Here is a 14,553-nt window from a genome sequence, read left to right as displayed (position 1 = left end):
ATAGTCCTGTCATTCTTGGAGTTTTAATAAATTTGGTTGACATTGTTCCAAGAGTAGGAAATAATTATCTATAACAGTGAAGCAGATTTTAAAAATGTTTGATTTTACATATATTTTGCCGTTTGTTTGTAGTGCCTATTGCAGTTGGCAATTAAAGAATGTTGTTCTTTATGACAAAACTGTGGTATAAATTATACTCAAAAGGAGTAGTTTTGTCAAAATTACATCGAGCAGAAGTTCTGTTGTCTCCTTTGTTCACCCTTGTCAGTTGAAGGTATCAATCAATGCTTTTAGTTTTTCCTGAAGAAGCTTTTAATTTTGATTATTATTTTTCACAGTCAGTATTTTAATTGTTTTTGTTATGGGGTAATGTAGATATTTTACTGTTTCCTGATTCTGTGTCATTATTACAGCTGATTCTGGCATCTCCCACCTCAAGCATTTGGGATAGAAACCATTCCTGCTTTTAACATGTTTTCTGGTGCATTAAGAAAAAATAATTATGTGATGCAGTTTGATAGGATTCTAGTGAGGAGATTCTTATGCAGCAATCTATTTGGGTTTCTGCATAAGAGTAGCTGTTAAATTATTAGCTATTTCTTCAAAAGGCAATTCTTCAAAAATTGCTGTTCAAGCTGGAAGCAGTTTAATTGATTGTATTTTGCCTCTGCAGAGATCTGTTGTACAAGCTACACCACAGACTGCAAAAACCAGCCAGGTTCAACAGTTGTCAGTACAAGCCCTACAGCAAGTTCATGTTTCTCAGGAGGTAAACATTGCTCATGTTTTTTTTCATTTCTACTTTTTGCTTTTATTCCACACAAATTAACTTGTGGTTTAAATTGTGATCGGCTGTTTTTGTTAACTACAGTAAAATAATTATCCAAAATCGGATTCTCCAAAATCCTCATATATCCAAAAAATTTTAAAAATTGGATAAGTGAGGATATCTGAAACAAATCAGAAATCCTCATTTATCTGAAAATTTTTTCAGAGCCAAACTGACCTCACAGGTTGAAAAAAAAAGACGATTGTCCTCGTTTCAGGTAACTTCCTCCCCTCTCTCTCTTTCAATTTCTTCTTTACCCTGTTGATTTTTCTCTTCAACTCTCCCTCTCAAACACAGCGGAGTTCCCAATGCTGACTCCAAACTCTCCCCTCAGCTTACTACTGCACACGCACACCGGACTTCCCGGTGTATAGTAAGCCTAAGGGAGGATTCAGAGTCAGGACTCAAGTGGTGAGGTCGGGAGCTCTGGGGAGGCAGGAGCCCGCCGACTCAGCTGTGAGTGTTCCACCATACTGGGAAACCTCCCCAGTGATCGACAGCAGCAGTGGGATAATGTCAGGGATCGGCCGCGGCCCGCATTTTTTTGTGTGAATGAAACATTATTTTAATGCTTAAAAGGCCATCTCTTGTTGATTGTTGTGGTTTAAACATTGATACAAATGATTTGCTGTTGCTACTGGGCTGTTTATAAAACAAAATGCCAGTTTGTCCGACATAGGCCTGACCCTGACCATTTTGGATAATCAGAGCTGTATTAATTATGATTCTGCTCCTCTCAAATTAACAGTTGTAAACAGAAATGACATTATAGTAGCCATCGTGGTGATATTACTGTTCAGATGTTTGAACTATTCAGTACATTACCTAGAACAGACTTGGTTGTTGAAATTTAAGCAAGAATGAGCTGTTATATTCTAAACTGAAGGGACATACACTTCTCTCCATTTTTCTTTCCACTCGTCTAAAAGCTATAATTGTTGCTGAAAGTTTCAGAGACAGCAAGGCAAGTTGGTCTGATTTTAAATCCTTTTCCTTTAGTGGCTGCCTAGGTCCTCAAGCACTGTTCTTGGCTTCCTTGTCACCAGTTTTCCACTATTTCTGTTCTTCATCAAACTACAATGTTGACCAAGATTGTGTCACCTTCGCTGACATTATCCCACTGCTGGATTTTGTTCGCTGAACATCACTGGGAAGCATCCTGAGATACCTTGTTCCATATTAGAACCACGACATAAGAACCTGTTGTTACAGCTTTTTAATATGTGGAGTTGGCTTCAATGCTTATTTATATAACTTAATGACCTTGAATTTCTTGGGAATATCAAATTATCCACATTTGCTCCTCTCATAATTGGATCTTCAAGAGGCAATTTAATCTATACAATTGGCTCCAACCTGGTTGACAAGGGTTGGTACAGCATAGATTGTTCTGACTGTAATTCGAATCACATAATTGGACCTTCTTCACAGCTGACATTTTAAATATGTTGAAAATGAATCACAAATTTCCAATGCCTGCTTTTCCTAACAATTATGAAGTGAAATGCTGGTGATTCCACATAGAACTGCCATTCATCATTTGTCAGGAAAATCTGGGCCATTATAAGATGATAAGACATAGCAAGAAAAATAGGCCATTCAGCCCATCGAGTCTGCCCTGCCACTCAATCATGAGCTATGTAAGTCATAAAACAAACATTGTAAAACCCCATACTTTCCCAGGCTCTTACCATATAAAAAAATCAAGAGTCCTAGTGAGTAAAGTTTTGTGTCACATTCCACTGATGGTTTTTCATGTCCTAATAGTTTTATTTATTCCAATATCATTTCATAATGTACATATATTTTAAAAATGTCATTATTAATCCAATAATTTAATTATAGTCAGTTCTGATCCTTACAAAATGTGCAGTTTAAGACCATAAGACGTAGAAGCAGAATTAAACCATTAGGCCCATGCTTACTACTCCATTGCTTGAATCATGGCTGATATATTTTTCCTCTCAACTCTATTTTCCCGTCTTCTTCCCATAACCTTTGACGCCCTTAAACATAGGCAATGACGGCCTCCAATGAATGAATTCCACAGATTCACCGTCTTCTGATTGGCATAATTGTATTTGAAGTGCTATTTTTAGATAAATATTAAATCTGCATTTTGATTTCAACTTTTACATTCATGTTGTCATAACCAATGTAGTTGTTGAAGTTGTCTTAAAATATTCATGTTTCTGAATTCTTTCAACTGTACATTAAATTTCTTGTCTAAGTTAAGGGGATGACCATGCTGGAGAATGGAATTACATTTGTATCCAAATAATTGATAAATAGTTCCAATTTATATATTTCATAGATTATGTACCTTAATCATTTCTTTATGAACCTAATGAGTTGTTTCTTTTCTGTCATAGCTGTTTCTAAGTTAGAATTTTTCATGTTAATTTAAGAATAAGTTTATACTATGGGAGGGGGATTGAAAATCTACAAAGTTAATTCCTTCTACCTTTACAAATCATTAAAATTATTCATGGGTTTCTTGGTTCATTTCCATTCTGGCATGTTCATCTTCTGCCTTTGTGATGTTTTAAAACATTTGTTTCAATATGAATAATTTTCTTGTGTTATACACTAGAACACGGAGAATGAGATTTCCAGTTTGTGACGTTTTAAAACATTTGTTTCAGTATGAATAATTTGCTTGTATTATACACTAGAGCACGGAGAATGAGATTTCCAGTTTGACAGTGAAAGATCAGAAGCTGCAGGTAGTTGCCGATTCTCCCAGCTTAAAGAACAGTATTCACGAAGAACATCAGTTAGGAAACTCCCAAGCGTTGAGTGCAGAGCACAAAGTGCACATCCTACACATGATGCCCTCTACCTCAGCACCGAGAGTTGAAGTGATTCGATTTACACCCCAGCATCTTCCCAGCGCAGAGCAGAAAGTGATTATTGAGCAGGTTCCATTTTTCTCCATGTTACCAGCCAGCCCTGAGCAGCGAGTCAAGGTTCAGCGAGTCCCTCAGGCATTAGTTTTCGGAACTGGACCAACTGCACTTAAAGTAGGTTAAATAGGAAATAATCATAAGGATAGATGGGAGTCTTCATTGTTCAAATCCCTTAGCACACTGTGTTGATATTTATCTGCCTATTAAATATTGTATTTTAAGTAAACATGGAATCACAGAATCTAGAACATTTTTCCTTTGTATGAGATTGCTATGCTTTCCTGAATTGTGTAACTGTATTATTTAAAAGCCATTGGTTTTGAAATTATATTACTTTGGGAAATTCTAAAAAAAATCATATTTTTTGTTGGACCTCTGCCCTAAGGATAAACATTTTTCTTGTCTGAAGAAGTAGATTTTAATTGGTAAGCCCATTTGTGTTTTTTGCTGAGCATTTCTGTCCCAAGTCAGATTGGAAGTTTGATCACCTGGAAATCCAAGAATCTATTGATTTCCTATTTAAAAATATCTTTTCAGTGTTTTAATTTATCTACATCAAAAATTAGTTTTTAAAATCATTTTTAAATTGTGTTTAAAAAAATAGTAAAACCCAATCTCTTTAATATAGCAGATATTTTGTTATTGCCACAACTGAATATAAAGAAAAATTTTCAAACTCCCTTTCAAAGATAACCTTAATTTTTTTGATCTTTATTCCCTATGGGCAATTTCTGAGGCCGCTAAATAATGGAAAGTTGTGCAAAGTAATTATTGTGTGGTTTTAAAATAGCATATGTTAAGACTAAGCTTGCAATATTTGTAGCAGTTACTTTAGTTGGATAGGTAATCTTGGATAACTGCACTTTTCATGTGTAATTTAAATAAATTTTAAGGAATATTTCACAAAGCATTTCAGTAAATATTTCAACATTTGGATTTTATTTTTAACCTGTTTTGTCAATTGTCTCATTGGTGACAGTTTTGGGTTGTAAATATAACACATTATTTATGGACTGAACTGCATTAGGACCTGCAATCATTTAGAAAACTAAAACAGCAATCAATTAATTGGTGCTTAGGAGTTGCTGTGCTTGCATAATTCCCCAGACCGATAATTCAATATAAAAGTTGTTGTCACACAGTAATTTGAAATAGTGGCTGAAAACAATTTATTTAATAAAATTTTACTCATGGAAATGAGTAGTGGAATTTGCAATTGAAAAATCACGTTGGGTAATAATTGAGCAGTAGAATTATTTTTAATCAAATATTTACATCCATAGAACTGTGATGCAGGTAGAGGTTCAATTATTTAATTGTGCTTGAATGTTCTCTCTCTTGATACCAATTTTTATAATTCCTCAAAATGGAGACTCTTGCTTGGGGTGCAATTGAATGGTCAGTTGCTTCCTTTTATATATGAACCTTAGCAGTTAAGTTGGTGGGATGTTTGTTCACTTGGCCTGTTGGATCTGAGCCTGACTCATCTTTTCCCTAGCACCCACCCCAAGCTTGAAGTGGTAACTAAGGAAGGAAAAGATATTCCAGGTGTATGGCACAGTGCTCCACCATGCTAAATGTTTCCATTCTGATTAGTGGAGGCACTCTTGTCATTATGGTATCTTCATGCCCAGAAATTTAATGTAGAACTTAAATCATATTAATTTCTTAGGATCTAAATAAATGAAAATGTAGCAATTTGTTTCAACATGTATCTTGCTGTTAATATTTTAAACCAATATATTTTGTACCATAATTGCCTTTTCCCTTTCGATAACCTCCACATTTAGGTTCAACAGTTGCAACAGGTCCCAGTGCAGCCTGTTCAACATGTCTACTCGAACCAGGTGCAGTATGTAGAAGGGGGTGATGCCAGCTATACAGGAAGCACAATGTAAGTAGAAATAACTCCCTGCCAAAACCCTTCAAAAACTGGTGAAAGAATGTATGTGATAATGGAACATGATGCTTTTAAGGCTGGAAGTTTGTATATTTAAAAAAATAAGATGGAAATAGAGAATTTTCGAAGTACAAAAGAAAGCCATATAACCACTTACAGCACAGAACAGGCCAATTCGGCCCTACTAGTCCATGCCGTAACAAATCCCCACCCTCCTAGTCCCACTGACCAGCACCCGGTCCATACCCCTCCAGTCCTCTCCTCTCCATGTAACTATCCAGTCTTTCCTTAAATGTAACCAATGATCCTGCCTCAACCACGTCTGCCGGAAGCTCATTCCACATCCCTACCACCCTTTGCGTAAAGAAATTTCCCCTCATGTTCCCCTTATAATTTTCCCCCTTCAATCTTAAACCATGCCCTCTAGTTTGAATCTCCCCCACTCTTAATTGAAAAAGCCTATCCACATGTACTCTCTGTCTCTTTTAAAATCTTAAACACCTCTATCAAGTCCCCTCTCAATCTTCTACGCTCCAGAGATAAAAGCCCTCATATGCACAACCTTTCCCTGTAACTCAAACCTTGAAATCCTGTCAACATTCTCGTGAACCTTCTCTGCACTCTCTATTTTGTTTATATCTTTCCTATAATTTGGTGACCAAAACTGTGCACAGTACTCCAAATTTGGCCTCACCAATGCCTTGTACAATTTCATCATAACCTCCCTACTCTTGAATTCAATATTCCGATTTATGAAGGCCAACATTCCAAATGCCTTCTTCACCACACCATCTACCTGAATATCAGCCTTGAGGGTACTATTTAACCATCACTCCTCAATCCCTTTGTTGCTCTGCACATCTCAATAGCCTACCATTTTACTTTTAATGTACCTATAGAAACCCTTTGGATTTATTTTTACTCTGTCTGCCAAAGCCTCTCTTTGTGCCTTTTTTTGGCCTTTCTAATTTCTTTCTTAAGATTCCTTCTACACTCCTTGTAGTCCTCCTTCAAATTCTCAGCTCCCTGCTCTTTATACCTCTTGTACACTTCCCTTTTTCTCCTAACCAAATTTCCAATATTCCTCGAAAACCAAGCCTCCCTATGACTTCCAGCCTTTCCTTTGATTCTCACTGGGACATATCTATTCTGTACCTGCAAAATTTCTTTTTTGAATATCCTCCATTTTTCATTTACATCCTTACCTGAAAATATCCTGTCCCACTCAATACTCCCCAAATCCCTTCTTATTCCTTCGAAATTTGCTTTTCTCCGATCCAGAACCTCAACTTTAGGCCCCTCCTTGCTCTTCCCTAAAACTACCCTAAAACTAACAGAGTTATGATCACTAGACCCAATTTTTTTCTCCAGCATTTCTCCAATTTTTTTCTCCGATACCTGACCTAGCTCGTTCCCTAACAGGAGATCCAGTATTACACCGTCCCGAGTCGGTTCTTCTACTAATTGATTTAGAAAACAATCTTGAACACATTTAACGAACTCTAGTCCATCCAGCCCTCTAATTGTATGGGTTTCCCAATCAATGTGAGGGAAGTTAAAATCTCCCATGATCACTACCTTATGATTCTCACACATATACGTTATCTCCTTACAAATTTGTTCCAACGGCCCATTTGGTGGTCTGTAATACACCCCTATTAGCACCCTCATGCCTCCTTCACCCCTCAATTCCACCCAAACAGCCTCACTGGATGATCCCTCCAGATCATCCTGCCATCTCACGGCAGTAATGTCCTCCTTAACAAGCAGAGCAACTCCTCCCCCTTTTTGTTACCCCCTGATCTATCGCATCTAAAACAAATGTATCCTGGAATATTAAGTTGCCAGTCCTGCCCCTCCTGTAGCCAGGTCTCACTAATTGCCACAATATCATGACCTCAAGTATCTGAGCTCTAAGCTCATCTACCTTGTTCACTATGCTTCTTGCATTAAAATATATGCAGTTCAGAGAATGACCCTCACCTATATTCTCTTTTTTACCTTTTACCCTAATCTCCATCCTACCTTTGTTATCGTTACCACATATTGGCAATTGCTAATTCATGTGAGTAAATATAAAATTGATCATCATCTTCACTGAGCATAGAAACTACACCAAAATCAAACAGTCGTAAATATTTGAAGGAAGGAAATGTGAATTTTCTAAATAAAAAAGCAGACATTAATTCTTGCTGGTATGAACATTGCTTGATTTATTATTTATTTGCTAATTGATGCAACCAATATAATTAAAGTATGATTGATGCATTTTTAATAGGCAATTTTAACTGTTTCTGATCTTGATCACAGAATTTCAGATTATTGTAATGAATATGCAGGAATCATTAAATTATACTACTGTATACAGATGCTCCTCTACGTATGAAGGTCTGACTTATGATTCTTTGAAGTTACAATGGTTGTTATCACTGTTTTATGATTTCTTTTCAGTGTGGAACAAAAGGTATTCATCATTTAATTATAAAATAGGCTTTGTTTTAGATAAATTTGCCCAGCTGTAGGCTGTGGTAAGTGTTCTGAGCATGTTCAAGGTAGGCTAAGCTATGATGTTCTGTAGATGCGGTACTGTATCTTTTTCAACTTAAGATCTTTCCACTTGCGGTGGGTTTATCAGAATGCAACTCCATCGTAAGACAATGAGCACCTGTACAGTAAACCCCCTGGTGTCTAGCAACTATGGGGATTGGTAGATGCTGGATAAGTGAATTATCTCGTTGCATGAGAGATTGCCTGTTGCATGGATTAGTGAACTAATGGCGAGGCACGCCAGTTTTAAATTTTGATATTTTTTACCTCTTTAATTGAAAAACCTCACAAAGATTAGCGTATACAGAGCCGTTGTCATACCCACACTCCTGTTCGGCTCCGAATCATGGGTCCTCTACCGGCATCACCTACGGCTCCTAGAACACTTCCACCAGCGTTGTCTCCGCTCCATCCTCAACATTCATTGGAGCGACTTCATCTCCAACACCGAAGTACTCTAGATGGCAGAGGCCGACAGCATCGAATCCACGCTGCTGAAGATCCAACTGCGCTGGGTAGGTCACGTCTCCAGAATGGAGGACCATCGCCTTCCCAAGATCGTGTTATATGGTGAGCTCTCCACTGGCCACCGAGACAGGTGCACCAAAGAAGAGGTACAAGGACTGCCTAAAGAAATCTCTTGGTGCCTGCCACATTGACCACCGCCAGTGGGCTGATATCGCCTCAAACCGTGCATCTTGGCGCCTCACAGTTCGGCAGGCAGCAACCTCCTTGGAAGAAGACCGCAGAGCCCACCTCACTGACAAAAGACAAAGGAGGAAAAACCCAACACCCAACCCCAACCCACCAATTTTCCCTTGCAACCCCTGCAACCGTGTCTGCCGGTCCTGCATCGGACTTGTCAGCCACCAACGAGCCTGCAGCTGACGTGGACATTACCCCTCCATAAATCTTCGTCCGCGAAGCCAAGCCAAAGAAAAGAAAAGAATTTTATGCAATTTTTTTTTGTTGGTTGAGGCTGGCCAGTTGTTTGAATTCCAGATAATGGGTTTAACTGATTTATTTCAAACAAATTTTAATTTGTTTCAAGAAATATTTACCTTTACACGGTGCAATCTCCTCTCCATTCCGTAATCTAAATTCACACATTTTGTAACTTCAGATTCATTTTGATGTACCATTTATGCCGTTATATAGGATAATCGTGAAACTTAAAAATGTCACCTTTAAAATCGGGGTCATCCTATATGCCAGGTCTAAAATTCTTACCTTGAAGTCTCAACACCGCTGGCAACTTCCTGCTGGCTCTGATGCAATCCTGTGTTTGCCCCGTTAGTTATCAGCGAAGTCTCAACTCTTCTCTGCAGGGTCCATCCACCCAGTCTGTCTGCTGTCAGTTCTGTACAGGCTTTAAATGGCCTGTTACAGGAGCTAACAGTGGTTTATTTTAAAATACCAAAAAATTAAAACCTTTAAATAATAATTTGTTATTAAAATATTATGACTTGCTTTTTACAGTATCCACTGGTCAGTGGTAATTTGGTGGGGTTGGGGGGTGGTTGGTGGTGATGTCTTTTACAAAGGGTATCACTCAAGACCAACATTTTAGGTGGAAATTCCTGGTTCGTCTCATACAGAGTCATCCTATATGGTATCTGATATTTAATATTATCATACTAGATATCTATCAAAAAGTGTGATTTCTTTAAACTTTAATATTTAGAAGTTTTTAAATTTAAGTCAACAAACCATCACTAAAGCCATCTTTGTGGATCTACTACCATGCTTTTTTTTTAATTTCAGACGTTCAAACAACTACCCTTATTCAGAAACTCAGCTGTACAGCCAGAACACAGGTGGAAGTTACTATGAATCTCAGGAGACGCCAAACCAGGTTGCCACGCCGGTGACTTCGCAGAACGTGGTCAGTAGTGGAACGTTGCCAATGTATGTCACGGGAGGGCAGATTGTGGCCAACCCAGGAGGAGGGACCTATGTCATCCAGGGAGGTTACATGCTGGGGAGCTCCAGTCAGTCTTACAGTCACACCATGCGTGCCTCTCCAGCCACAGTGAGTCACTGGTCAACTCTTCCAAGTGCTGACTCCCCTGGGGTTTCTGTTTTGTATTGTTTAATAAGGGTGGTCCAGTAGCACAATTGTACGACACCTATCTCCCAAACAGATGGTCGAATTTCTGAATCACAAAATCATGGGTTGCACTAAATTCTTTCGCTTTTGAGGCCAAATCTAATCACCTTTTTCTAGATAAAGTGCATTTTTAATTTGGAATGCTCTTTTGGGGAAAAGAAAACTGAGAATATTGGTTTATAGAACAGCAAGAATAATTTCTATTGTGAAATAATATTAAACGTAGTTGTAGAAGAATTTGTGCATCAAAATTGAAATAAAAAATTAAGACAAAAATAATACATTTCAATTGAGTTTTATTATCATTTTTTTATGATGAATCACATATTTACATATCACATATTTGAATGGAGTATTATGTGACTATGTTTAGATTTCTTGTACTTTAAATTGCTGGAATGAACACTTTTGTTTTGGCACAAAATCAAATTCATAGCTCTATAGTAGCATGAAAAAATGTTGATTAGATTAGCTTTTTATTTATCGAACTAGTGTTGAATCAAGAAATGCAGAAACCACCTCCTAAAATTATGAATGGAAAAGCCAGTATGTTTTCTTTTAGAATATTACAAGGTTCTACATTGCTGCATATTATAAAATACCTAAGAGACTTGGTACATAATTTTACCAATGATATTTAATTGTGGTTAATAATAACATCATTTCTTAAATAAAATATTGAACTATTTTGGAGAAATATTAAGGGATTAACTTTCTGTTGGACTTTGAAACTGGTAGTACACTGAGCCTTTTACATCAGACATATTGCAAAACACACTAAAAGGTACAAGGCATTCATTTGATTCAAAGTGAACAGGAGTGCTTTGTGGAATAATTTTTTTACAATTAAATTTAGACCTACAGCATGGTAACAGGCTATTCCGGTCGCATGAGCCCATGCCACCCAATTACACCCAACTGACCAACACCCCCCCCCCCACATTTTGAAGGGTAGGATGAAACCGGAGCACCCGGAGGAAGCCCACACAAAAACGGGGAGAACACATGAACTCCTTACAGACAGCACGGGATTCAAACCCCTGTCGCTGGTACTGTGATTTGTATTTTAGGCAGGTCACTTTCAGAGAACCGTTTATTTTTATTAAATATAAAAATATAATTTGAGTGCATGAGAAATGAGTATAGTGGCACATCATTAATACATACGTGAACCCTGTACTTTTTTTGGCAGAGCAGTCAGTGGAAATGTAGAGAAGAAAGATAATGGGGGTGGAGAGGTTTAGAGAAAGAAGGAGAATGAGAAAGAGCCAAAAATAGTGAGGGGGGAAAAAAATGGATTTGGGATGAGAGATGGCAAGCAGAGACAGATGGTGACAAGTTTAAAAACAGGACAAATTTCCAATGTTCTTCTCCATAAAAATAGAGTTAAAGATTAGCCTCTTGTTTTGTAATATAAGCAATCAATGAAACTAAAGTTTTACAATAACTAATATGCAGTGCCAGATTTGTGCCCAGTTAAAGCAAGTTAAAAATGTCTCAGAACATTCTCTTTTTTGTCCATAAGCAGTGCCGCAGTAGATAAATTAATTATTTAAATTACTTGTGGAATGCAGCACTCTTCAAGTAACATTTAAAAATATATTTTCATGCATGAGTTGTTGTCTTTTGTTTCTCTTCGGTAGACTTTGTGTTTAACATTATAAATTGTATACCGTACTGTTGAATTGGTTCTTTTCATCTTTCATATCAAAATATGTTTGACAAGCCAGAGATTTCCTTAATTTAAATTCACAATAAAATAATATTGCAAAGTAATGTATAAAAATTATGAAAATCCATTCTTTTTGTTTTTGTATAGGTTCAGTGGTTATTGGATAACTATGAAACAGCAGAAGGAGTTAGCTTACCCCGAAGCACTTTGTACTGTCACTATCTACTACACAGTCAGGAACAGAAACTAGAGCCTGTAAATGCTGCTTCATTTGGCAAATTGATACGATCAGTATTCATGGGTCTCCGTACACGGAGACTTGGCACAAGGTTAGTTCTTGCCATTATCATTTTCACAAGGTATTCAGCATAGCTCAGAGTTGAAGAGTGATCAACTCTTGAAAGTACTCTTCTTAAATGTAAAATAGCCAGGCCAGCATTATAAAATAATCCATTTTGCTTAAACGTGAGTTATTGTCAGTTTTGCATCCTCCTGACTGAAATTAAACTTTTTCTTTCCCAATATCAGAATAAGCAAATTTATATCAATGTTATATCATAATTTCTAATCTTGACATTGTTCTCATAAAAATGAAAGTTCAATCCACCCCTACTTCCAACAATGATCTGATGCAGACTCTCTGCTTTTTCTTTGTGGAAATTAATCACAGCAAAGTTGATTTTTTTAGTTGTACACATACACAACTCTAGAAAAAAAAACAACAGAAGTTTGACATACAGCATGACATTTATTTGATGGCATGTTATAGTTTTAAGGACTTCACATTGAATGTTATAATTTTATCTATTTCTACCATTCAGTTCCTTTTTATTTTTCTTTTCTGGAATTTAAGCTTTCATTCAAACCTGTTTTGTCCTCCTCTAAACATACCTTTTGTTATTCACTTGCTTTTACCCACCCTTTTTAAGTCAACACCCCCACAACAATGTGACTTACTCCCTCCTGCACTCCATTCTCTCATTACCCTTCTCTTTAGTTCTCTTTGCCCATTTTCCTTTCAGTGCAGCTGCTATTTCTAACCTCTTAGTTCTGAATGTCATCAATCTGAAATTTTCATTTTTTTTTCGTTTTCAATTGATGATTGACTGATCTGCATCTGTATTACTCTTTGGTTTTATTTCATGTTTCCAACATCTGCAGTACGTTGCTTTTGGATTCTGTATTTTAGTAAAGTCAGCCTGAAGAAAACTGAGGTCCTCCATCAGCCAGCTCCCCACCATGACTACCAGCCCCCCCACATCTCCATCGGGCACACAAAACTCAAAACGGTCAACCAGTTTACCTATCTCGGCTGCACCATTTCATCAGATGCAAGGATCGACAATGAGATAGACAACAGACTCGCCAAGGCAAATAGCGCCTTTGGAAGACTACACAAAAGGGTCTGGAAAAACAACCAACTGAAAAACCTCACAAAGATAAGCGTATACAGAGCCGTTGTCATACCCACACTCCTGTTCGGCTCCGAATCATGGGTCCTCTACCGGCACCACCTACGGCTCCTAGAACGCTTCCACCAGCGTTGTCTCCGCTCCATCCTCAACATCCATTGGAGCGCTCACACCCCTAACGTCGAGGTACTCGAGATGGCAGAGGTCGACAGCATCGAGTCCACGCTGCTGAAGATCCAGCTGCGCTGGATGGGTCACGTCTCCAGAATGGAGGACCATCGCCTTCCCAAGATCGTATTATATGGCGAGCTCTCCACTGGCCACCGTGACAGAGGTGCACCAAAGAAAAGGTACAAGGACTGCCTAAAGAAATCTCTTGGTGCCTGCCACATTGACCACCGCCAGTGGGCTGATAACGCCTCAAACCGTGCATCTTGGCGCCTCACAGTTTGGCGGGCAGCAGCCTCCTTTGAAGAAGACCGCAGAGCCCACCTCACTGACAAAAGGCAAAGGAGGAAAAACCCAACACCCAACCCCAACCAACCAATTTTCCCTTGCAACCGCTGCAATCGTGTCTGCCTGTCCCGCATCGGACTGGTCAGCCACAAACGAGCCTGCAGCTGACGTGGACTTTTTACCCCCTCCATAAATCTTCGTCCGCGAAGCCAAGCCAAAGAGAAGAAGTAATGTACTGTGGCACCACTGTGTGGCCAGAGTAGATGTTGCAGTTAAGCACTGCAAACTTTCTCAAGTTGCTGGGATTCGGGGGTCGGGGTGGTGATGGCAGGAGGCATCCTCTGTGGAAACTGATAAAAGATTAGACTTGTCTTGGGTTATTCAGCATCTTGCATTACTTAGAAAATTTAATGTGTGGTGTACTGAATCAGGCAATATAATACCACAGACAGAATTGGAACTATTTTGAATTATTGCACAATTCTAAAAATTGTAAGAACAATGTAAGGAAAGTAGAATAGGGAAAATAAAAGAAACACATAAAAGGAGGAATAGAATATAATTCTTACTTTTATCTACATTATTTTTTATTCCTTGACACCATTTAAAATTATCAGAAGTTCTGGATCGAGCGTAAATCCAAATGTGATGTTTTTGGGAATCATAATAGCATTTATAGTCAGTTTGGGATTTGGGATGTGTGATGGTCATATTGATC

At 38.0% G+C, this 14,553-nt stretch overlaps 1 protein-coding gene across 8 annotated transcripts in view; it reads left to right on the top strand.

Annotated features, from left to right (window-relative positions):
• The window catches only part of rfx1a (regulatory factor X, 1a (influences HLA class II expression)), a 114,125-nt gene that overhangs the window by 65,134 nt on the left and 34,438 nt on the right, over positions 1-14,553 (top strand). For 4 of the 8 annotated variants that reach the window (XM_069927258.1, XM_069927257.1, XM_069927256.1 and 1 more), the window contains 4 exons: positions 674-769; positions 5,529-5,632; positions 9,950-10,217; positions 12,115-12,296. In XM_069927258.1, the coding sequence (XP_069783359.1) occupies positions 674-769; positions 5,529-5,632; positions 9,950-10,217; positions 12,115-12,296 (650 nt within the window). Of the gene's footprint in view, positions 1-673; positions 770-3,504; positions 3,853-5,528; positions 5,633-9,949; positions 10,218-12,114; positions 12,297-14,553 lie in introns of all 8 variants that reach the window. The other 4 variants (XM_069927254.1, XM_069927252.1, XM_069927251.1 and 1 more) reach the window with 2 other exon arrangements.

Source organism: Narcine bancroftii, chromosome 3 (assembly GCF_036971445.1).
Source record: "Narcine bancroftii isolate sNarBan1 chromosome 3, sNarBan1.hap1, whole genome shotgun sequence".
Classification (NCBI taxonomy): Eukaryota; Metazoa; Chordata; class Chondrichthyes; order Torpediniformes; family Narcinidae; genus Narcine; species Narcine bancroftii.
Note: the sequence above shows the minus strand (reverse complement) of the source record. Positions and strands in the feature narration are given on the sequence as shown.